Source organism: Crocuta crocuta, unplaced genomic scaffold, assembly GCF_008692635.1.
Source record: "Crocuta crocuta isolate KB4526 unplaced genomic scaffold, BGI_CrCroc_1.0 scaffold115, whole genome shotgun sequence".
NCBI lineage: Eukaryota > Metazoa > Chordata > Mammalia > Carnivora > Hyaenidae > Crocuta > Crocuta crocuta.
In genome coordinates, this window is record NW_027530575.1 from 913,776 (window position 1) to 938,581 (window position 24,806).

At 34.3% G+C, this 24,806-nt stretch overlaps 1 protein-coding gene across 3 annotated transcripts in view; it reads right to left on the bottom strand.

The window, feature by feature from the left end:
- Nucleotides 1-24,806, bottom strand: part of PCDH9 (protocadherin 9) — a 919,950-nt gene that overhangs the window by 302,595 nt on the left and 592,549 nt on the right. For 2 of the 3 annotated variants that reach the window (XM_077767849.1, XM_077767848.1), the window contains one exon: nt 12,416-12,617. In XM_077767849.1, the coding sequence (XP_077623975.1) occupies nt 12,416-12,617 (202 nt within the window). The remainder of the gene's footprint in view (nt 1-12,415; nt 12,618-24,806) is intronic. The other variant, XM_077767850.1, reaches the window with a different exon arrangement.

Below are 24,806 nucleotides of genomic sequence, written 5' to 3' on the forward strand. Positions count from 1 at the left end.
TGATATATATATATATATATATATGAAGTAAAGAAATAATGGTTTTACATGGGGCAGTGTTACATCCAATTCTAATATAAGGTCCACAAATCACTGCTCTGAATTTTATTTACAATTAAATGTATGCCAGGAATATATTTCCTCATAATATTTGAATTATATGATTTAATTCATTCAGTGTATCATTAGGGTAAAGCTATCAGGTTTGGACATTTTTTAATATTGAATTTAAATTTCAGATAAACAATAATTTTTTTAGTCTAAGTAATTCTTAAATATTACAAAGCATATTACAATATTGGGATATACATACATCTACCCCCAGAATTGTTTATATGAAATTTAAATTTAACTGGCCATCCTGTGCTTTATCTGGCAAACTTACTTTAGGGTTATTAAAATTTGTGTATCCATATATTTGTTAGTCACACAAATCTGAATATTTCCACTGGCAGAAATGTATGTCAAATAGAGTTAAGGTAAATTTGGGACATTTTAGACAAACTGCTATAGTTTCTTCAAAAATTTCAAATTGTTTTAAAACTCTATGGACAATTTCTTTATTTTCTTTCTTTATTTTTATATATTAAGATAATATAATATGGGGCACCTGGGTGGCTCCCACGGTTAGGGGTCCACCTCTTCATTTCAGCTCAGGTCATGATCTCACAATTGATGAGATCCATCCCTGCAGTGGGCTCTGTGCTGACAGGGTGGAACTTGCTTGGGATTCTTTCTCTCCCTCTCTCTGACCCTCTCCTACTCACACTCATACTCTCTTTCTCTCATACTCACTCTCTCTTTCAAAATAAATAAACATTAAAAAATCTAAAAGACATTAGTTTGGTTTTATGAGTATATGTCCTTTATAATTAGTAATTATTTCCATGCTTTTCTGTGAGATGGCTTTATTTTGAGCTTTAAAGAAAAGAACAACTTAATGTTATGCTTCTAAGAGGTCCTGAAATCAGTAAGCTTATTTTTAGATATGACTACTGATTTACCCACCACTTTTACCAATCTCAAAATATGAACAGAGACATAAAAATAGTTTTTTCACCACTGCATACTACATAGTTCAGGGTTAAGTAATGCCATTTCTCCTTATGGATCCTTAAAGAATGAATCACATGACAGCATACAGCTAAAGAAATGCAATTCTTCCAGCACACCAATCAAATTTGACATTACCCTTACTTTACAGTAGGAGGCATATTGTTACTATAGATTTTTCTACTATAGTACTAAACACTTTGTGACCTGTTTAATAAGTTAAATGCAAGAGAGTATTACTAAAACATTTTAAGTATTTATAATAAATGAGTACTCAAAGCTAATTATTTTTGGGAATTAAGTCATATTTTAAATTGATGAGATCTAAAACTTTCCAGCAGAGAAAGCTTATGTCCCTGCCTGCTTTACAGCTATCTTTTAACTACATTAAGTAATATTTTATAAAGTCATCTAGTTTATAAATGAAAATAAAATGATAATAAAACAGAAAAGATATTGTGTATAATTAATAATAAATACTTTAAAATAATAAAGTGAACATGAGTATTTTAAAGTAAAACAATGCCAATATTGGAGCATAAATATACTTTACTATATAATTTTTATCAGTCTTTATTTAGCAAAAATGAAATAGCAATGCTTTGAAATCACCCATCAGATATGATAAATATGAAAAAAGTCATAAAGTTTTTAGAATTTGAAACTAACATACTTTTAGAATTTTATTTCTTCAAATGTATAGCAATTTCACTTTTTTTTTTAATGTTCATTTATTTTTGAGAGAGAGACAGACAGACCATGAGCAGGGAAAGGGAAATGAGAGAGGGAGACACAGAATCAGAAGCAGGCTCCAGTCTCTAAGGTGTCAGCAGAGCCCAACACGGGCTGAAACTCACTGACCACAAGATCATGACCTGAGCTAAAGTCGGACACTTAACCAACTGAGCCACCTCGGCGCCCCAACAATTTAACATATTAAAATTCACTATGGTAACTTTTAATACTTGACTGGAGACTATATTGCTAAATAATCATCAGATACATGTTTTGCATGTTCTATACTTTTTCTATACTTTTTTCACTATCCAGTGATAATAATAATAACAAAATATAATGATACCTATAAACTGAGCATGTTATATGCCAATGGCCCCAATGTTCAGTGCGTTAGGTCATAGGTTATTTTGATTCCACAGTCTTTGTTCCTAATAACAATTCCATACTACTCTCAAAAAAAGTCATTAACTATATATAGGACTCAAATCTCCCCAGAGCTTTCAAATATCTCTACTCCAGTCCACTTTCACCTCTGCCTGCCTTAAATGTTAAGGTTTATCATAATTTCTTTCTTGTGTTCCTTGTCTCTCCTCATAATTATGCTATTTGCTCAAAGAATTTCATTTGCCTTCTTTTTCATTAGTTTCCAATTTCCAACCCAGAGTCATATTCCTACTTCCTAGATAATCTTGTCCAGCAGTTCACACTTTAACATTAAAGAAAAAAAATTGTTAATTCCTCATCTGAGTTTTTCTCAGTTTTTATATTCTCTCATTTATTTAATTTCATAATTTTCCAATGTCCTGCAAACTAAAATCTTGAAAAGATCCTCAAGTCTTTCTTTTCCATTATCTGTTATATCCTATCCTTACCATCATTCAAAATCTGGTCCCAACCTATTTCTCAATCCAGTTTCATTTATTGTCACACACTCAAACAATTTAATATCAATCATTCACTTAGTATCTACTATGTTTCAGGTTCTGTGCTAGGTGAATATCTATATCAAATAACTGTCATTTTTATAACAATATTTGCATAGATTATTAACAGTCCCATTTTGGAGGTTAAGAATCTCAGACCAAGTAGCAGAGCTAATCATATTTACATGTGCTCCAAAGACTGAACTATTCATTGCTTGCCCAACTGGCCATGACCTTTAATAGCACCAAGAAGCCCAAATTGGCAAGAGTGCTCAAATAGTGCACATATGCGTACGCACAAACATTTCATTTACTCAGACAATTTCTATTCATCCAATGTCACTTATTTAAAGCATCACTTGACCCAAAGAATCTTTACTGATTACTTTTTCAAGACTTACTATATGCTAAAACCCACTTTTTTATACACTTACTGTCAGTATTTATTATAATTCACTAACATACTAGCATCCAGTATCTTCTAAAAAATCAGTGTTCATTTTCCTTTCTCTTCTAATTTATTTTAGTCTTCTTTATAGTCTATAAAATGCTCATACCATACTCCCTCATAGAAAAAAAATGCAAAACAATTTCAGAAAATTAATACATTCCCAAAATTCTACTCTAGACTTTGACAACTAAGGAACTCAGATGAAGAACTCTTGCTCTCCTAGTTTATAGTAATAGTGAGTTTTTGTAAGGTTTTGTAAGTCTTGGTTTTAATGTCTATTCCTGGAACCTGTCTTAGGACCTGGCACACAGTAGCCTATACATGCGTATTTACAGAACAAATAGATAAATTAATAAATAAATAAGTAAATCATTTAAAAGTCAAGCAAATAAAAGATCTTAAGCAAAACCTTTAAATATTAACATATATCAAGATAACTAAGTCTTATATAGATTATGGTAGACATACTCTAGGGTGGCCTCCCACAGCCCCCACCTCCTCTAGTTCACAACTATGTGTATCCCCTTTGCTTGAGGGTGGGCAGAACCCGAGATTTTCTTCTAACCAACAGAATATGGCAATGGTGGTGGAATGTCACTCCTGCGATTGTTCTGTAAGACTCAATGCTGCCACAAACTTACTATAGAGACTCTATCTCTCTAATGGGCTTTAAAGAAGTAAGCAGGCATGTTGGGTAGCCTGTGTAGCTAGTAGCTGAGGGTGGCCTTTAGGAGTTGAAACCAGTCTCCAGCTAACAATCAGAAAGATCTTGGAGTTCTCAGTCCTACAAATGCAAGGAAATAAATTTTGCTGACAGTCTGAAAAGTCTTCATAAATTCTTCTACAGTTTGCATGCAGATGAGAATGTAACCTGGATGACACCTTGACTGTAGGCTTTCGAGACCCTAAACAAAGAACTCAGCCAAGCTACGTTCAGACTCTTTACTTAAAGCTACTATGACATTATGAATGTGTGTTGTTAAAAGGCACTAAGTGTTGTAATAAGCAAAAGAACACAGACTATAGATAGATAGATAGATAGATAGATAGATAGATGGATCAATTGATTGATAGATATGGAGATGAGTAGATATATATTTGGTTTATAATCTGGTGATTCTACTCTAGAAAACTTTGTCCCTCTCTGATTTTGAGGGGAAAATAGAAAACAATAGGTAAATTTTGAGGTTAGGTTTAGAAAAATATATTTAATAAAGCAAAATTTTAAAGTGTCAGAGGACTAAAAGGGCAATAATAATTTTTTTTAAGTTTCTGAGTTTCTGGCAACTTCCTCCCGCTTAAGCTCAAATCACAGTTGGACTGATAACCTTTTCTTTATAGCATTCTCTAAGGAACTCCATATTCATTAACTCAGGGCCCCTATGTTAGGATCACCATCATGGATTATAAAAATCCCATGGGGAAATGACCACAACAGGTGACGATATCAAACTTCTGAACAATTTTCTTTAGTTTGTATAATTAGCTCAACCCAAGCTACTTAGAAAAAATTATAAATACAGTTCATAAAACTAATACAATACTGTACCAAAAAAAGTCAAACTCACGTTTAATTCCCAAAGCATATTATGGTTAGTGATTTTCTTACCCTGCAGGTTAGTAGCAGCACAAATTCATAGGATTGGAATTTAGATTTAATTATATTTTTTCTGACTTTTAAAAAGTCTTCTATTACTTTAATTACTTGTTGTTTTCTCCCCAAAGAGTCAGTCCATCTTTCATGTCCAAACATTTCTAATTCTTAATATTTCTCAGCATGTAAACTGAAGGGAAGAATATTTTAATGCAAATTTTACTCGATAAAACAAACATATACCTAGTAAGAATGAATTTTTTTCTAAGCTCTATATCAAGTGCTTTCCATTTATGTCACCTCATCACCAAATGAAAATACAATTTTGAATATATTATTAAAGTTGTGAAAAAATATAGACAATTAAAAAGAAGAAATCTTTGCTCCAAACGGAAGATAACCACTGTTAACATGGTGTAGTTCTCTAGTGTTTGTTTATTCATTTTTATCTTGACAGAACACTTTTAATTTGTCTGATTATGTTTTTGAAATATTGATTTATTCATTCAGTCAACAAATGTATATTGCTGGCCTACTCTAGGCCAGGTCTGTTACGCAAAGGGAATAGAAAGGTGAGCAAATAGTCCATAATGATTAATGGGAGAGACAATTGTTAATCAAATAATCATACAGGGTTGCTCTGAGGAGAAAGTGTTAAGGGTCTTGGAAAGGAAACATTTTTCATCAGAAACAGCAGTAAACAAGAGTTGGCATGTATGAGTTTTATTCTTAACTCACAAATTATGTAACTATAGGCCAAGTCTTTCCTTTTTATGGCTCTTTATGAAAATATTTTATACTGTATGATCTGCAGGATTCTACAAAGCACTACACTGTCACTAACCCAATGACAAAAAACAAAAACAAACAAACAAAAAAACGCCAAAAATGAACAAAAAACTCCTGGGGGAGATCTTTCACAAGTTGCTCTTCTTACTAGCAGACTATTCAACAAACTTATCTTTTTCAGATTCAGTTTCTCAAATTTTCTCTTAAAAATAAGATTAGTGTTAAACTGCAAGGCAACCGATAGAATGGGAAAAGATATTTGCAAACCACACATCAGATAAAGGGTTAGTATCCAAAATCTATAAAGAACTGATCAAACTCAATACCCAAAAAACAAATAATCCAGTGAAAAAAATGGGCAAAAGACATGAATAGACACTTCTCTAAAGCAGACGTCCAGATGACGGCCAAATGACACATGAAAAATGCTCAACATCACTCATCGTCAGGGAAATACAAGTCAAAATCACAATGAGATACCACCTCACACCTGTCAGGATGGCTAACATAACAACTCAGGCAACAACAGATGTTGGCAAGGATACAGAGAAAGAGGATCTCTTCTGCACTGCTGGTGGCCATGCAAACTGGTGCAGCCCCTCTAGAAAACAGTATGTAGGTTCCTCAAAAAATTAAAAATAGAACTACCCTATGACCAAGAAATTGCACTACTAGATATTTATCCAAGGGATACAGGTGTGCTGTTTCGAGGGGCACATGTACCCCAATGTTTATAGCAGCACTATCAACAATAGCCAAAGTTTGGAAAAAGCCCAAATGTCTATCAATGGATGAATGGATAGAGAAGATGGATAGAGAATACACAATGGAGTATTAGTCGACAATCAAAAAGAATGAAATCTTGCTGTTTGCAGCTATGTGGATGGAACTAGAGGGTATTATCCTAAGCGAAATTAGTCAGTCAGAGAAAGACAAATATCATATGATTTCACTCATATGAGGACTTTAAGATATAAAACAGATGAACATAAAGGAAGAGAAGGAAAAATAATATAAAAACAGGGATGGGAAAAAACATAATAACTTAAATATAGAGAACAAACAGAGAGTTACTGGAGGGGTTGTGGGGGGGTGGTGCGCTAAATGGGTACAGGGATTAAGGAATCTACTACTGAAATCATTGTTGTGCTATATGCTAACTTGGATGTAAATTAAAAAAATAAATTAAAAAATAAGATTAGTGTTGATAAGAACTCCAATATGAGAGCAGAAAGGTGAGTCCAATTTCACATGAACCAGATCCCTAAAGTCCACCCAGAAGCATGGAGAATTGGGGCAGCCAGAAAAAAAATTAATATATATTTATGTGTGTGTGTGTACACACACATACACATATAAATAATATTAGTGCCCTAAAATTTATAGCTCTATGTCAGTAATGACACTGCTATAAAACATGTATACACTGAAGGTGGTTTCTATGAATAGTAAAAGCATAAGCTGTTGAGTCAGGCACTCCTAAAGATCATATTCTGCTTCAGCTACTTGCTAAGTAGCTTTAGACAAATAAAGTTTCTGAAGTTATTAAGTTTACTTATAATACTATCTAGCTTGTATTATTGGTGTGGGATCATAAGCAATATATTAAAACATTTACTGGCATTCTGGACTCATAAGTAGCCAGAATAAATTTTACCCATAAAAATCCTCAGGTATCAAAATTATCTTTAGTGAGAAGTTCACCAACTGATTCACATACAGTCCAGGTAGAATCCGAAGTATATGAACAGATAAGGCTTTAATAAAGTAAATATAATCTGCAATTTTGCACATGATTAAACAGCAGAAAATCCTTTAAAGTGACATTTAGAAGAAATGCCAGATATGAAAATACCTCTATTCATGATTCTCAATGGGACAAGATTAAGCCTTTATTCTGAATTAGTGGTAATAAGCTCTTCCTGATCTGATCACATAATTGTTTTTGTTTGCTTTTAAGTTAGTGAGGTTCTACCATCAGTCTAGTTACAGTTGTTAAAAATAGCAGCCTTCAATTGAAAATTCCCTTAACTATTTTCTTAGAAGTAATGATTTTACTGAATTACACATGGAGTGTATGATAACATTAATGAGTTAACTTCTTAAGGAAATACTATTTACTCTGCTATTTGAAGATAGTATAAATTTCTATATGCAGAAAAGGTGACAAAACTCAGTGCAAGAAATTCTGCATGTGAGTGTGTTATTTGTGGGGCAGTTGACTAAGTATGATGTAGGACTCAGATGTGCCTAGAACACAGAGACATCATCTATTTAGTTGCCATAGGACGCTTGTCATGTCTTGTCCTTATCCTTGAATTTCCACTGGGTGTCATACAAATAGAGCAGGGCTGCGGTTTCTGCTTAATGATTTTATTGCTAAATTCTAAAGAGAACTTTTCAAAGACTTTATTTTACTCAAAAGGTCTTTAATGGAGGCATATACCAACTTACATTCAGGTTTTCCAAATACAAACGTAATTACTGAAAATCTCTGTTTAATTGCTACTTCACCATTTGAAATGTACTTTGATGAATAAAAAAATGCTTGTTGTATACAAAACCATCTGGCTATAGTTTTGTAAAATAAACCATATTTTTGTATCAAAACAACTAACAGAAAAAGGAAGAACTTGCATATTTCTTATACTGACTCTGAGTTTTAGATCAGTCTTTCACTATATATTTAAAATAAACTCTGTATTTGGGGAATTTTAAAACCTAAAAAATTAGAGACAACAGTATAATAAGGCTCCATGCAGCCATTATCTAACCTCAACAACCACTAACATTTCATTGTTTAATTTACTTCCCGTCATCACTATCATCATCATCATCATCATCATTAGTATTACTGTTTCCCCAATAAATTCTTCACAATCCAACACTACCAATAAGGATTTTCTTTTAATAAGACTACAATTCCATTATCACATTTAAGAAAATAAGTAATTCTTAATATCATTTAAAGCCCAACTCATACTCATATATCTATAATTGTCATCAAAATTCATTATGACACTGAAAAAAGAAACAAACTCACTGGTCACCATTGGAGGTTTCAAGGGCACCAATTCATTTTATAAATTAATATACTAATCAAGTATGTATCTTGGATTTCCTGTGAGAACTGGATTTCATGTGGTAATCAATGATTAATGGGGTTGAAGTTCTTCACCATATGTTTTTTAAAACCACTTCATTAAAAGGGAATAATTTCTTTTGCTTAGTACTATTTTTATATCCATCCACTGTACAATTCCATAGCATTCTCTATAATTGTTTTAGCCATAAACACAAATATCATTTTATACAATTATTCATAAAATAATTTTGAAATAGTAACATATATATATATTTTTTTTTCCTCTAGTATATATCCCTTTACCTACCCCAGCCTATTCAAATAGGTTTTGGTATTCATTGCATAGATGAGGGTGATACAGGGTAGAGAACAGTAAAAGCATTCAGTAATTTTGCAAAATCCTAAACCTACCATGAAGATTATTTTTTCAATAGCTCTAAGGGGAAAAAAAAAAAGAGATTGGAGGGATTGTGTCCCCAACTCCAGACATTAAAAACATTTACTTAGCCTGGCTAAGAAGGAAAGGGATGAAAGAACTAGGAATAGAGGGGGAGACTTTAGATGTGCTTGTTTGTTGGGCAGAACTCTGAGAAACCTAAAGGATTAGGATTAGAGAGTCCTGAGGCAGAGTCCAGGGAGGCAGGAAGATCCTAGAGAGTGATAAACATACCACACATCTGGGCACTTTGGGCCAGAGTTAGCCATATACAAACTGCTTTGCCCATCAGTGGCATGAAGAAAACAGCAGTAATCCTGAAGGAGCCAGAAGCACTGGAGTGAAGGCAATATCATTTGAGACCCATGTGAACACAGTAAGACAATGGGCATCTCAGTAGGCATGTAAGTGGGTGGATGTCTCAGAGACCTGAGTATTTCCATTCTTTTTGACATGATGTAGACCATGTGAAATTGAGCGGGGAGAAAAGTGAAGTTTCTGCCACACTAGTGAAATGGGGACTTGAACTTTTTTTTCAATGTGAGAAAAAAAGAAAGTTTTGTGTCCAGGCCATCTAAATTATTGGCATGAATCATATCTGATAAAATAAGACTATTGTAGATTTTACATAATATTATGCATAAAACCATAAATTATGGCATAGTTTGCAAACCTTATTTTTGGCATTGCATGTAAAGACCTTCATTCTTTCTTTCTTTTTCAAAATTCATGAGCTCCATATATTATAAAATTTATTATGCCAACAACTCAGAAGTATAAAATTGGGAGGAAAGAATATTGTACCTTGTGTTTCTGTTTAGAAGTTAGACTCTGTATTAAAGCCCAGTGTTTCCAAAAACTCCCCCATAAGATATTATTTTCATTAATTTCTTTTAAAATATATAATGAAAAAAGTTACTATGAAATTACTACTAATCTCTAAGGATTTAATTTTACTGAGAAGCATAATATTTGGAAAAAAAGTATCCATACAGATCTAATTTTTAGTAAGTCTAAAAATAATATCTACATTCATGTTTTATGAAGATAGCATGGTTACTATAAAATCTTGGCTCTTCAAGAATTATCACACCACAGACAGAAAATCCCACCGAAGACAAAAAATACAGTTTAGATCACAATAGCAATATTACCACTATTGACGATTCCTTCTTTAATTATGCTATACCTCACCACAAATTCCTCAAAGTTAATTACAAAATGCGACTACAGAATTTTCAGATAATATATCATAATACTATACTAACATGAATTACCATTTAGTTATGAATCTCTTAATATTTCTAGGCTATTCTGATTGATTCTGCTCTAGACATTTACAAAGGGGACTCATATTTTAAGTTCCATGAAATGTCAAAAGCGTAGTTGTCCTCCAGAGGCCATCAAGGGCTCTTCCTTTCCTATCTGCCTATTTTCTTCCTTCCTAAAGATAAATAAGGATGCCATCTCCACAAAGGAGCACTGTTCAGTGTAACACATTTTATTGACCATGATTCTCCCGGGTGAAATCACTGTGTTGAGTTGAATGTTGGACTGTGCAAGGGTGCATCATCCCTTGGCTCTCTTTTTCCATGTGACTAGATTGGTAAAAACTCTGGGGGCTCTTGAAGCAAGCTCAAAAGGGCCTTTTTTGGAGGGGGGATGCTTTAGAATCTCTTCTGTTTTCTCCATTTGGCAGCTTGCTTAGTGCTATTGCCCTGGTCTAAGAAGTCATTGGGTGAGTAGCCACACATTTTGGATAAAGTTCTGGCTTAAGGCAACTTAAGTTAACCATATTTCTATATACTTTTTTTTCCTTTTACTTCCGTTAAAGCAAACAAAACAAGCAAACAAGCAAAATCTTTAGCGAACTGTCTAGGCACAGCTAAAAGTATTTGCTTAAAATGGAATATTTCTGTCTTACTTTTAGCTGAGGCCTGAAGACAAAAGAATGCAACCACTCCCATATCCAGAAGAGGAAGCCAAGAACCAGTTTTGGTACTTTTAGCTTAATGACAACAAGATGTTTTAAAATTGGGGAAGGGGAAGTTGGAAACCAGGAAATCCATTTAGAAAGAGCTATCCTAACTATGTGATCATTTCACACAAGTCCAGGAAAGGATGGTTCAATGAAACCACTTAGATTCAATGATGCTTTAGAGACTAATCAAAACCAAGAAATCTAAGGAGGACAGTGGGCCAGCTCTTACAAATGCTGTATAATGAGAAGTTGCCTCTCTGTATATGTGAAGTAAAAAGATGCACTTATGTGTTACTTATAGCCAAAGATATAAAACATGAAAGATTGAAAACCAGAGCTGGTGTGGAATTTACTTAGATCTTCCTAAAAGTTGGCCAGAGTAGGGAGAAATCCTAGCAGAAAGAAGACACAAATATAACCACAGAAGCCACTGAGAAGAAAGCCATATATCAGAGAAGCATGTAGAAAGGGTGCACAGCCCATGAAGGGGCAGGTAATATGTACAAGTTTCCCCACCACCACCCTGGAAACAAAGAGTCTGTTTAAAATCCTTGAAGTCAGAGAACACTGACACCAGGACTGGTTATGAAGGCCTTTTTGTGCTTTTTTGCTTCTCCTTGGCATTCTGCTTCAACCACTGAGCTACCAGACGCACGTTAACATCTACAGCAGCAGAAGAGAAGTAGCTAGAAAATTAGGGAAAACTCACCCTGTCACCATTTCTCATTGTAGGCGACTAGTTTGACGCAGGTTCAAGATGAGTTTGAAAACAGTTTTAATTTAAATCGAAAAGAAATCATGTTCATTACTCTGGACTGGATATAATTATTAAATCAGACTTTTAACTTTTTAATAAAAGTGAACAAATCAGTGATTTTTTTAAATAAAAGCAATAGCATCACCAAAAAAGGTATAGCACTGGCCCAAAATTTCCTCCAAAGACAAAGAAAGAAAATAACCTCGAGGGGCTTACTTTGAAGGGGCAGTGAAGGGGAGTATGGATCTGTGGAGAATAAAGACATTTGCTAATTCCGTTCCACTTTTTCTACTGTTGAACGCATTGGTTAAAAACATATCCAAAATTGAAACACACAATAAAAGTAAAAACCAAAAATCTTTATCAACTTCCTCACGCTTGTTTTCATCAATCACTATTTTATCTTTTTTTGAAAGTCTTCATTGGAAACTCACATTCCACAGAACGACAAGCACAGTAGACTTGAAATACTTTGAATACAACCACAAAAAGCCGGCAGAGAACAACCGAACGTCCATTTACTGGCTTCCCCAAATCACTGTTAAAACTCGAGCGCGCACAACAGAAAGCCAGAACTGCAAGCAGTCAAAATTGGGAAGAGGACTCACCAGAGTTGGGGTCAGAGTTGCCGTCTGCTTCGGTCCTCTTGTCCGGAGAGGCCTGGTCGTAGAACTCGTCCTGTGGCTGAACCAGAGGAAGAGGGTGTGAGATCAGGGTTCCACTACCCACCGGCTCGTGGTCGCCTAGACCACTGTCACTGCAGCTTTCCTGGGAGCCGTCGGGGAGGTGAAAGGTAACGCGCCGCTGCGACTACAAAGAAGACCACAGGACACGCCAGTTAAAACTCCTCTCGGATAAAATGGGAGCAGCGGAACACAACATTAAAACAACTTCAACAAATGACACAATGTAAAAGGAAACATAAAATTTGGAACAAAGCTAGAACAAAATTTATCACAGTTATTTATTTACTGTGTAATGTCCAACTTGCAAAATACAAGAAGGAATTTCTATCTTGTTTAATTTAAGAACAACAACAAAAAACTAATGGTAAACCATCAAAAATTATAGCAAGAAAGGCAAAAAAAACCCCATATAATATTAATATATTAATATCTGAAATGTATTTCTCCTTGAATAGAGTGAAAAGTGCTGCTATTTTTCATTATACTTTTTTATTTATTATACTCTCATGTGAATATAATCCTTTAGAGAAAACTAATAATACAAGTATTTTCTGTTTCTGTTTCAATATATCCTTAACTGATCAGTATCCTTTTGTGATAAATATAGTATTAAGGACAATGACCTGGTCGCCCATTATTTAAAAAATTGAAATAAGCACAAGTATGAAAATATTTGTTCCATAGAGCTGAATAAAAAGCACATAAATGTGACACTCCATTTCTTTTGACTGAGCAGGCATTTTGTTTACTTAATGATTTTGAGGTAGTTTTTGTAATGAAGTCATTATTGCCGATTGGCTCAGATATTACTAGTAGCCATTGGCTATAGAACATCCCAGCAGAAAGATGTTGGGAATATTATTTTGGCATCTGTTTGCACAATTTCACTATCAGAAGTGACCTAAAATATGTATATGGGTACTTCAATAAATTTTAGTGTTTTAATAAAATAAAAGTGTGCATTTCAGCATAGATTGCTGCTTAGTACTCTTGGTAAATGTTCTTTTAGCTGATGTAATCCACAAGATATGGGAATATTTACAGCTGTGTGGGGTGGAGATTTATGACTTATGGAATGATATGAGAGTAGTAAATTTGTGCTGTATGTCTGAGTGCACTTAATTTTCATTCTGCTCTAAGAGCCAAAAGACCTTTCAATATCATGTCACATGTGACCACTTTCACTCATATTTAATAAAACCATGATCATATAAATAATAAAGTATATAAATAAATGTATAATGTATAATCACTTTATAATACCTAAAACTTGAGTGTTTTTCCAAGAGACATTTTATAGATTGTATCTATTTCAAAGAAAAAAGAACACAGACACAAAATGCTACAGATAGATATACTGCTACTCTATAAATGCATTTTTATAACAACAATAGAACAAAGCCTATTTCCTATGAGTCACTGGTTCAAATCCAGCTCAGAGTCATAATGGAGAAGAGCTGATACCCCTTTATTGCTGTTCAATGACCTGTGTGAAATGATTTGATAGTTCAGTACATTTTTAATGAACTGATGCTGACATCACATAAACTATAATCATAAATGGTACTAATTGAGTCTATGGTAGCACATTCACCTTCATGCACAACTATCTCAGTATCATCCTCCCTCCCCCACAATAGATTTTGAAATGTGCCTAGGTGAGTGCTACACGAAATGCAAGTCAAGCTCGAATATTAATATTGAAATGTATTTCTCTTTGTATGGAAAGAAAAATGCTGCCACTTCTATTTTACTTTTTAATTTATTATACTGTTTCCTCTCTCGTGTGAATTTAACCCTTTAGAGAAAAACAAGAAAAAGGTGTTTTCTGTTTCTGTTTCAATATACCCTTAACTGATCTGTATCCTTTTGTGAAAAACACAGTACTAAGGACAATGACCAGGCTGCCCATTATATATGACTGTCAAACATATCTTTTTAAAGTGATTTACCTACTAAAATGTCTGTAGTTTCAGTGACTAAAGTATCTTTGGTATTATCTTTGGAGGAATACTTCTTACTTATAATTTAGGTGAATGTAAAACAAGTCAAATATAATAGAAAGGCAATGGGACACATTATTCTTCAGTCTTTATAAAGCATTTCCAGGAGCTTTATAAGTCATTATAAAGTATGTGTTTCATAGCCAGAAGAAAACAAGGAAATTTTGCATCTATGATATTCTTTTAAGCATAATAATACTGCCTTAATTATTATATTTTTTTTCTCCTCAGAAATGTCCAAATCGGCGATACCAGTTCAGTTCTATCTGAGCCCAGCACTTTCTATAATTTCACTGAGAATAAGCAGAAAACTATTTCAAATACATCTCATGTATATTATACTATGATATTTCTTTACCACTTTATAAGTGAGAATAGCATAGTTAGAAATCTAGCATCATTTATTTGTAATAAGACAGTGTAAATTAGAGTGATATAATGCTTAAACTACTGTGGCTTATGGAAATATTTCCTAATTAATTTGACTCAAAGATGTTTAAGTCTTAATTGGCAAAACTGTGCACAATTTATCAGTCTAATGGGAGGTGGGGGTGGTGATGCATGTGGACTAAGAATTGGAACACAGATATTATGGTACGAAGCAAATTGATCAAGGCAAATCAATCTTTATCATCATAATGATTGATGCAAGTACAACAATGTCTGAAATATCAAGGTAGATACAAGGAAAGGATCTGAATAGATTGGAATGGAGGAAAGCGAGGATTCATGCAGGGTTAGGCAACTGGAGTTGTGGGTGTCATCAAGGACTCAACAGTCCGCACTCAGCTGTTGCACAACAGGACAAGCAGAGGAAGCCAGAACCAGACCTCTTGGCCAGGAGCCCTTGCTCTGCGGAGAATGGCCCGAGCCAAGTTCCTTTACCTCTTTGAATGGGTTCCTGGCTTTGTAAAATGAAGAAAACAGTGCCAAGAAGTCTCGCTGGTATACAAAAACTTGACACACAGTAGGTACGCAATAAAGAGTAGTTATCATTCTTGAAATTTAGAGCTGCATATTCTCTTTTAGCGTCTGGGGCCATCAATGTTTAGCTGTTTTAAAGATGTGATTCCTTCACCCTAGGAAAAAAAAAGTATTGTCCTTCTGTAGGAGGACTGCCTACACCCACAACCCTGGCATGTCTCCCACATTGTCTGTACATCATGGCAGCTCAGAGCCTTTCTGAGGGGAAGCTGATTTTTGTGGATGCCATGGAAGACCGACAGTTTAGAATACATGGTTTCTCTTCTGGAAAAGTGAACATTTTCCCTGTTTTCCTTCCAAGAAACCTATAATTGTTTGCATATTCAAAGAGAGAAAGAGGGATAAGCTTTTACTTACTGCCTCTGGGAATTCTGCTTCTGGGTTATCCCCATGGAAATATACCCAATTTGCGTTATAAATACAGTGAAGCGCTGCCTGACTGAATTGGGACAACATATGTTATCATGAGACTGCTTCAGATTTTCCAAAGCCTTCGCACTCTTGTTTTCCTAAAATCTGCTCCTATCCGTTCCGTTTTCTCCCATGGTAAACAATATTATTATTATTGGCTATGTCTTGTTAACAGTTTGAATGTCACATTTGTTTATCTGATTTATCACTAACAAGTTAGCTCTAGGTCCCTGGCTGCCCTGAGAAAGAATAAGATGGGAACCAGTAACTACTAAAGCTGCTTCATGTTATTTTATCTCAGGGCTGCTGATATGAATTCTAACCATGTGAAACGTTCATCAGAAATTCTGTACTCTACACAAGCATAAAGGGCCATGCATACAAATAAAGGTTCAGGATGCGGCAAGTCGGAAGAGGACACACTGGTTTGATTTAGGAAACATCACCAAACACTTCCACTATATTTTTTTGTGTAGGTTGGTAGAGATGAAAGGGAGGGAAAATTCAAGTGCTCAGGTAAGATACATATGTTACTGTATTGGGCATTGTTCTTTAAGAGTCACTAAAAGAATGAGTCATCTAAGAAATCAACCATTGCTCAAATGCTTCTCTTGTGTGTTTCTTACTGGTACAGAATATTATTCACCAATGAATGACTCACACTCAAGTCTACAATCCCAGTACCATAAACCTACAGGGATTCCTAGGCGCAAAGATTTGGTGGTCAAGTGCATTGTGTCTTTGGATAAAATAGCAAAAAGTTAGAAATGAGTGACATGCCTAATAGGTATTTAATTAATAAATTATGTATCATACAATTGAACAAGTCACAATAATTTAAATTATATTAATATTACTGATATTGAAAATACATGTAATCTATTATTAAGTGTGAAAATGGGGTTAGTAAAGATTTTACATAGTTGAATTACATTTTGTTAATATGTTTTTGTGCATGGATATGCATAAGCTAAGATCTGACTATGGGTATACTAAATGTTTAAAGTGGTATTATCTGAGGGCACCGGGGTGGCTCAGTCAGTTGGGCATCTGACTTCAGCTCAGGTCATGATCTCACGATTCATGGGTTTGAGCCCCGTGTCAGGCTCTGTGCTGACAGCTAGCTCAGAGCCTGGAGCCTGTTTCAGATTGTGTATCTACCTCTCTCTCTGATTCTCCCCTGCTCATGCTGTCTCTCTCTCTCAGAAATAAATAAAACAATTAAAAAATAAATACAGTGGTATTGTCTGGTCATGGAATATGGTATTTTAAAATTTCAATATTTTGGCCACACTAAAACTTGCATGGATTATCTTGGTAATATTACAACATATGCTAATATTTAAGCATTCCTCTTCATCACTTATAGTAATTAGGAAAAAAAGAAAAGGAAAAGTCTAGGAGACAGTAAGTGGGCTTTCTCAGAAAGCTTTCTCACTTAGCTTCTCTTGAGCTAAGGAATGCCAAACAATCTGATTATCTTTGCCCTGCTATTCTAACTTCTAATCTTTACTTTCTTTACCTAACATTTTTAATCATTGCAATTAAAAATGCTTGCCTTCTCAAATCACAAAGTAGCGACATGAAGCTGGCACACTAGGCCAATTATTATAAGAGAAATAAACAATTTTACCAGTTAATAACTGACACTTAAAATAATTATTCTCTAAAATTATACATGAATATTGTTGGAAGTAGGAAAAAAAAGTACTTTAGAATTGTTTAAATATGGTTTCATTCGTGCAGAATTCCTTAAATATCTTTTCAAGGAAATATTCCTAACTCTGATTTAGTTCTTTTAACCACATTTAAGAAATATGAATGCATCATTCATCTATCAAACTCTAAAAGGTACACACACACACACACACACACACACACCACCAGAAATTACTTACGATGAAGTAAAAAACAAAAATGATGTTAAAGTTCAATATGTGAACTTGTTTTTGTTTTACTTCAGCATTAAATCCAATGAAGATATGCTTTTTATTGATTTGAAATAATATTTTCCTATATATCCCCTCTCCAGGTATCAAAGGAAGTCACCCCAAAGAGGGATAAAAGAAAATGACAGACTAGAAACTGCAGTTTAATATAAATATTTCTAATACTATTAATTGGACACATTTTGACCTTTCTTATTTTTAAGATAACATATTTTAAAAAATTTTTAATGTTTATTTATTTTTGAGAGAGAGAGAGAGAGAGAGAGAATGAATAGGGGAGTCAGAGAGAGGGGGAGACACAGAATCCAAAGCAGGCTCAATGCTCAGAGCTGTCAGCACAGAGGCCGATTCAGGGTTTGAACTCATAAACTGTGAGATCATGACCTGAGCCAAAGTTGGATGCCACCCAGGCACCCCTTAAGAGAACATATTTTAATTGAGATAAAAAAAAAAAAAAAAGAAGAGTCATGAGTGTAGTCTTAGGTTGCAAACTCTGAGAAAAGGAATATTTAAATGACTTTATGGTCAGTGCTGGATGGCTGGTTTGTATAAGCACACTCAGAATGTCCCTGATAATCACTACCTTGAGAATGTACAGGTCCAGTCCTCCCTGTATATTTCCATCAAGCAGAATGGGTAGAGAAACCACTCAACATTCAAGGTCAGGGGCTCAGGGAGTCACCAACCTGGAGTGTCTCCTTTGTAACAAAGAATGTCTAGATGGCAGGCTTCAATCTCCTTGGAACACTGGTCATGAGAGGAAGCAGTGACTACAGAGAGTTGTTACGTTAGTTCCTACATTAGGAAAGCTTGCTGCCTGTGGATTTTAGCAGGGGATGCTTTGTCCAGTCTCCCACTCCTGGACTCCCTGTGTGTAAGTTCCCCCAATGAACCTATGTCTTAATTGCAATCTCTGGGTCTTTGCTTCAGCCTTGCCAGACCGTCATCCACCCTTGGCTTAGAGTCCACTGGGGTGTAGCTGCACAATGACAAAAGAGCACATTTTCAGCTAAAACTACGGATTCAATTCAATAGGAAGTTCCTCAATAGCTTCTTGCCATTTAAAAATCAATGCACCTGCATTCTCTTAATAAAATCCAGAATTGAGTAAAACTCATGGTAAATTAGAAAGTAAGGTAAATGGGACCCAAAAAGCAATCTGTGATTATAAATTTAATTTACTATTACTCAAAACTTGCAGGCTCAACTGAGGGAAACCAATATTAATACACACATGTTCTTCTTCATTCATGTTTGAGAGATGAGGTCCAAAGTGGTAGATCAAGAAAATATTTATGATATTGGTTAAATAAAATTTAACTTACAAAAATATTTCTGGATTTATGGTTTAGGAAAATTACTAGTAATTATGAGTAAAATGACCCCATTATGAAAAACAAGGAATAGCTTTGAAGGACAAAATCATAAGGAACTTTTTTGACTGGTGACAAATGAAATATTTTGAGTACAGAATTATTTTATAATGAGTCATTTTATTATTTGAAACTGGCAAATTCAGTCATTCTCCTCTCCTATTTATTGCGAATACATATGCTAAAATGGTTCTGCTAAGGTGTCCTTTATTTACTTATTTTAGCTGGAAATTACTCAGGGATTTTCTATTTTAACATTACATTTTTTTTAAGATGAACAAATGAGGTAAAGTGACTTTTCTGTGCAGGTTGCAGTGAAAACCAGACCCTCATTTTCTGATTTTCATCATTCATTCATCTATCTATTTAATAAGTAATTGTTGAGCACATACTACATGCTAAACACCATTCTAGCTGCTAAGAATAAAATGGCAGACAATAAAAAAATTATATGCCACAACTTCCTAAAAAGTCAAATTTCATTAAGCTAGAGTCTATCCGTTCTGAGGATGTTTTTGGCCAGCAGCTTTAAAAATGTCATTTCCTTCTAATTCTTGCAAACTATGCTGACTTAGGCAAGGTCAATGTGTGAATGAGAGACTCTCACTAATTAACAATAACCGAGAGAGGAAGAAGAAGGAAGGAAAGTGCATTCTGAGTTTATGTCAAAACAATCCCTTGTCTGTTACCATCCTTGGATTGGAATTTATTAACAATTTGTGAAAGTAAAAAATAAAAGGACTAAAAGACCGTTAGAACAGACTATTCTTGACTCAAATAAAGAATCATTGTTAACTTTGCATATCTGTCAACTTTTGTTTGAACTTCACTACTCAGCTGTATGTTTGGTTTGGGTAATTTGTTTTGTTTGTTTGTTTGTTTGTTTTTGGTTTCTTTTTGTGCTTTGTAAATGAAGTGCATTGTATATCTTTTAGTGCCTATGGCTGAAAGATTTGTGGTAAATTTTTAATATGATTTTATTTTATTTCCTTTTGATCCCAGTATGATTTGTGAGAAACATAGGTCGAATTTCTCTTCACGTGCAAAAACAATTGATAGCTTTAAGAATAAAAGTACATTCTTTGTACTCTTTTTGGGTGTAACCATGGTGCTTGAATTTAAATATTAGGGAAAAAAATCCCATAAAATAGGAATCTCCTCCCTACATCCAAAGGGTTTGAATCAACTTTCCTCTTTGGTTTGGTGACATCACCCCACCCTTAAGTTTCCTCTGGCGTCCCGGGCAAGTAGAGAGGATTAAGAATTGTCAGTGTTGTTGGTTATTTTGCTTCTTATATTCTTATTTAGTTCCTGCTATCAGAAACAACCTCAACCTATTTCTCACAGTTAAATGTTGCCCAGTAGGAATGCAGCACTTTATCTGAGCATACAAAATATAAAATGACTACATTAAACAGGAGCAGCTGCTCCTGAATCTGCAAGCAGAAATTTTGCATCTATAAATTATACGTACAGAAATAGGGAAGAAAAGACTCAGCAAGAGTCCTTTCCAATTTAGTTTTCTAGTATAAACAAATCCGTGTGACAAATTAAGTTACCCTTATCATATTTACAAAATCAGCATACATAATAGTTATAGCAATTTAATTAGAAATTACACAAAGTCATCACTGTTATTAAGTAAAAATATAAAACCATTGACATAGCGTTGGTCTTTTGCAAAAAGTGAGTCTTTCTTTGAATAATAAGAAATCACTAAAAAATAATGTGTCAAATATGTAAGTACTGATAACAGAAAATAGAGTCTGATTTAGTGTCTGGAATTCAAGAATTCGTCTTGGGTCATTTTAGCAGAATTGACAAAAGAGGTAACAGGCATCTCTCTAGCATTTCTGTTAGTAACTCTCAATACAAAATAGGACCTGTAAAACCAAAGAAGGCCCTATTTTCTTTAAGTAAGTAGTATCTTTTAGGAGGTAGCTCCAATTTTGTAATTAACCTCAGACCATGGGCTTTTAACTCAGCATAGTTTAAGCATGCACCCACACCCTTACACCCGCCCCCTCCACACACGCACATAGAAACACGCACATACACACTTTAAACTTCCCTTATGTATTGCTGAACAGGTACACAATTATAATTACCTAGTAAGAATAAAAACTAGTAATTTGAGGTTTTAGAGCACAGATCGTGTTATTCTCTGTTACAGAATGAAACACAAATAGAGGGGTAGAAGAAATGATCTTTATACTGCAGTTTGATTTTATTTACTTAATTTTTTGGTCTTATTTTTGAAGTATAAGGAAGAATGAAAAAACTCTTTAGAAGCAGTGAAGGAGCAAAAAGTTCTTTGAAGTAGTCCTAACACATGCAATAGATATCTGTCATTGGTGGCCCCTGGTTTATAATTAATTTTGAGCCATCAATCACATCTTCCTCAGCCAAAAGAGGAACATGGCAATGGGAATAATGCTCCAAGAAGAATATCCTCTTTCTTTTCTGATTTACATGACTCAAATATGGAAATGTCTTATAACTAATAATTAGTATAGAAGTTACTCCAACAGTCAGTCATGACAAAGAAAATGATCCCCATAGAAAAGTTAATGGGTGGAGGGAGAGCTAAGTTGCATGGAGAAGATGGATAGTGGGACACAGTTCACAAAACTTAGGTAAATATCCAAGTTACACTTATAAGATATGAAAATGTTATAGGGGCATAGAACATGATCATGATGCTATTCACCAACTACTGAATTTGTTCTAGGCTTTCCTATAAACATGACACATTTTTGAGAAATGTTTCTCCAGAATGGGGAAGGCAAAAGCAGTGTAGATAAGGAAGGGGTTGTCTTTGGCCATATAGATCACACACACACACAGAAACAAACATCCTAGGACTTTCAACTGAAATCTTTGAATTGTTTGTAAATCATCCAACTGGTGATATATTGATATATATATGTATATATCAATCGATGATTAATTAACTGTATTAACTATCTAATTTTTAAAAATTGCTAAGAACTTCATCTATCCTTTGTAATTGTATTGTGAAAAAGAGTTCCATTGTGAAAGACAAGTATTTTCTAACTTTGCCTTTTTTTAGTTCTCTCAAAAGTTGTCAATGAAAATACTGCCAACAGTTGAAACTTTTTGATGAGGAATGTGTGATAGCCAAGTCATATCTTTTTCAGAATAAGTTAGGAAGAAAACAAGAGTAATTTTAAGAATATAGATACAACAGGGAGACCTGGGTGTTTCAGTCAGTTAAGGACTGAACTCTTGATTTCAGCTTAGGTCATGATTTCATGATTTGTGTGTCTGAGTTCCCCATCTGGCTCTGAGCTGACAGTGTAGAGCCTACTTGGGATTCTTTGTGGTTATATTTAGTGCCATATAACATATAGCCTTGCCTGGTGACAAAAATTCTTGTTTAGCAATGATATTTCATTTAAGGTAGAAGTCATCTTATAAGATAGTGAATATTAGATGAGGAATACCATTTTTTAAATAAACAAAAAATGTATAAAACATCTATTTAATTATTTCAAGGAGGAGGTACTTAAGATTCTAAATGCTGCAATGATACCACAATAATTTAAATATTTGGAGCTTGTGGTTTTGAATTGCTAAAAGAGCATGACATCATTTTGTATAGTCCCAAGGTGCCAGTTCTGACTTTTATGATCTGCTTTGAGTTTCTGAAACAGCTAAAAGCTGTCTGTAGGGGTGAACAATAGCATTTTAAAGAGAGATTGCAAAATGATATGGCATATTTTCTTCAATGACTTCAAAACTCTTTGAGGACCCTCATGAGAGAAGAGTGTCAAGATATTTTGAGAAATTACAGTTTTAAGGGTAGGTACAAAAGAGGGAAATTTGAAGGACAGTACTCATCTAAGTGCATAATTTCTGTTCCTTGAAATAAAAATCAGTCTTAACATTTATTCTCAGCTTAATGTACAAAAATGTTCTCTTTGGATCACAAATTTAGAAAGTATAGTGAAGGCAGTATGGTATGAATGAATGAGATGAATGTGATGGAGTTCATAGGGGTTTTGAATTACAGAAATCGGAGAATAAGTTTTCAAAACAAGTTTGCTACCTATGCACAGAGCAGTAACATTTGGGTATGGAAATCATGTCAAAGTATTTTTGAAAGAATTAATAAGCATTATCCTGTAGGGTGAAAAGACTGATGTCCTGATAAGCTGGAGGAAAATGTTTTAAGCTTCTACTGCTTTGGAAAATGTCATATGTACCTCTTCTACTCTGCAAGAATCAGAGTCTTATAGTGATCTTAAGAAAACAGAGAAACTAACCCAGTTGGAATAAACATAAGTAAGATTTCATATCACTTTTCTCCCAGGTAGAGAGGCTTTTGTTCTAAAGTCAAATTGGCTGGACTATATTTTAAAAAATATATCCATCTATTATTACAGACAGTCACTGTGACTTTGAGCCTGATATTTGAAACAAAAATCACTCCTACATCTCAGTGATAATCACACTTGCCCTGTGGCTCTTAGTCTTCCCTTTGAAAACATTACCGAGTCACCAATCTCAGTTATTTGTGCACTGGGGATAATTTGTTTTCCCTGAATACAAATATAAAATTCAAACATATGTCAGGAACTTCTGTATGTCAAAAGCTTCTGTAGTTTTAGGTAGCATCTATAAAATAATGTGCTGCACTCAGAAAAAGGTGGTTTCATTTGAAGAGACAAAACTCTCAAATATGTTCCAAATGTGAATACACCAATCCAGAAGGTAAAGATCCAAAAACCTGAACAATAATTTTTTGAGGAGAAGAAAGTAAACACCTTTAAGTCCACTTGACCCTAAGATCCAACACGTGTGCCTTCTAAGTTTTGTCTGAGGCAGCGAAAAAAAAGTTGCAGAATTAAACTTTACAAATTTTTCCCACCAGTGTAACTTAGTATATAGTACAATTTAGCCTAAAAATCTAAGAACAGTACGGCAGCTTGCAATTTGAAAAAAAAAAAAATTAAGTCTCCTAAAGCTCATCTTTAGTACCTTTAGACTTAGGAATATATTATCCTATTTACAAAATGTTAAACATGATAAATAAATTACTAGTCTAGAATACATTTTTTCAAAGTAATATTGTAGTCAGCAATTAGTTATATGTGTATTTAAATGGGGGGGACAATTAAATATTTGAAAGAAAACTTTATCTGGAATACATTTAAAAAGATTAGAACACAGGGGTGCCTGGGTGGCTTAGTTGGTTAAGCGTCTGACTTTCGCTTAGGTCATGATCTCGCAGTTCGTGGGTTCGAGCCCGGCATCGGACTCTGTGCTGACTGCCAGCTCAGAGCCTGGAGCCTGTTTCAGAGTCTGTCACTCCCTCTCTCTCTGACCCTCCCCTGCTCACGCTTTCTCTCTCTCTCTCCTAGAAATAAATAAAACATTAAAAAAAAAAAGATTAGAACACAAAGAGGTAACACATAAACTAGGGACTTTACTTAATAATAAAACATTAATATTGTGCATCAGGTGGAACATATATACAAAACTAATGCAGGATGTTAACAGAAGAAACTGTTCAGGAAGGAAGTGTATGGGGGAAGTCTGTGCTCTTTGTGTATAATATTTTCATAAA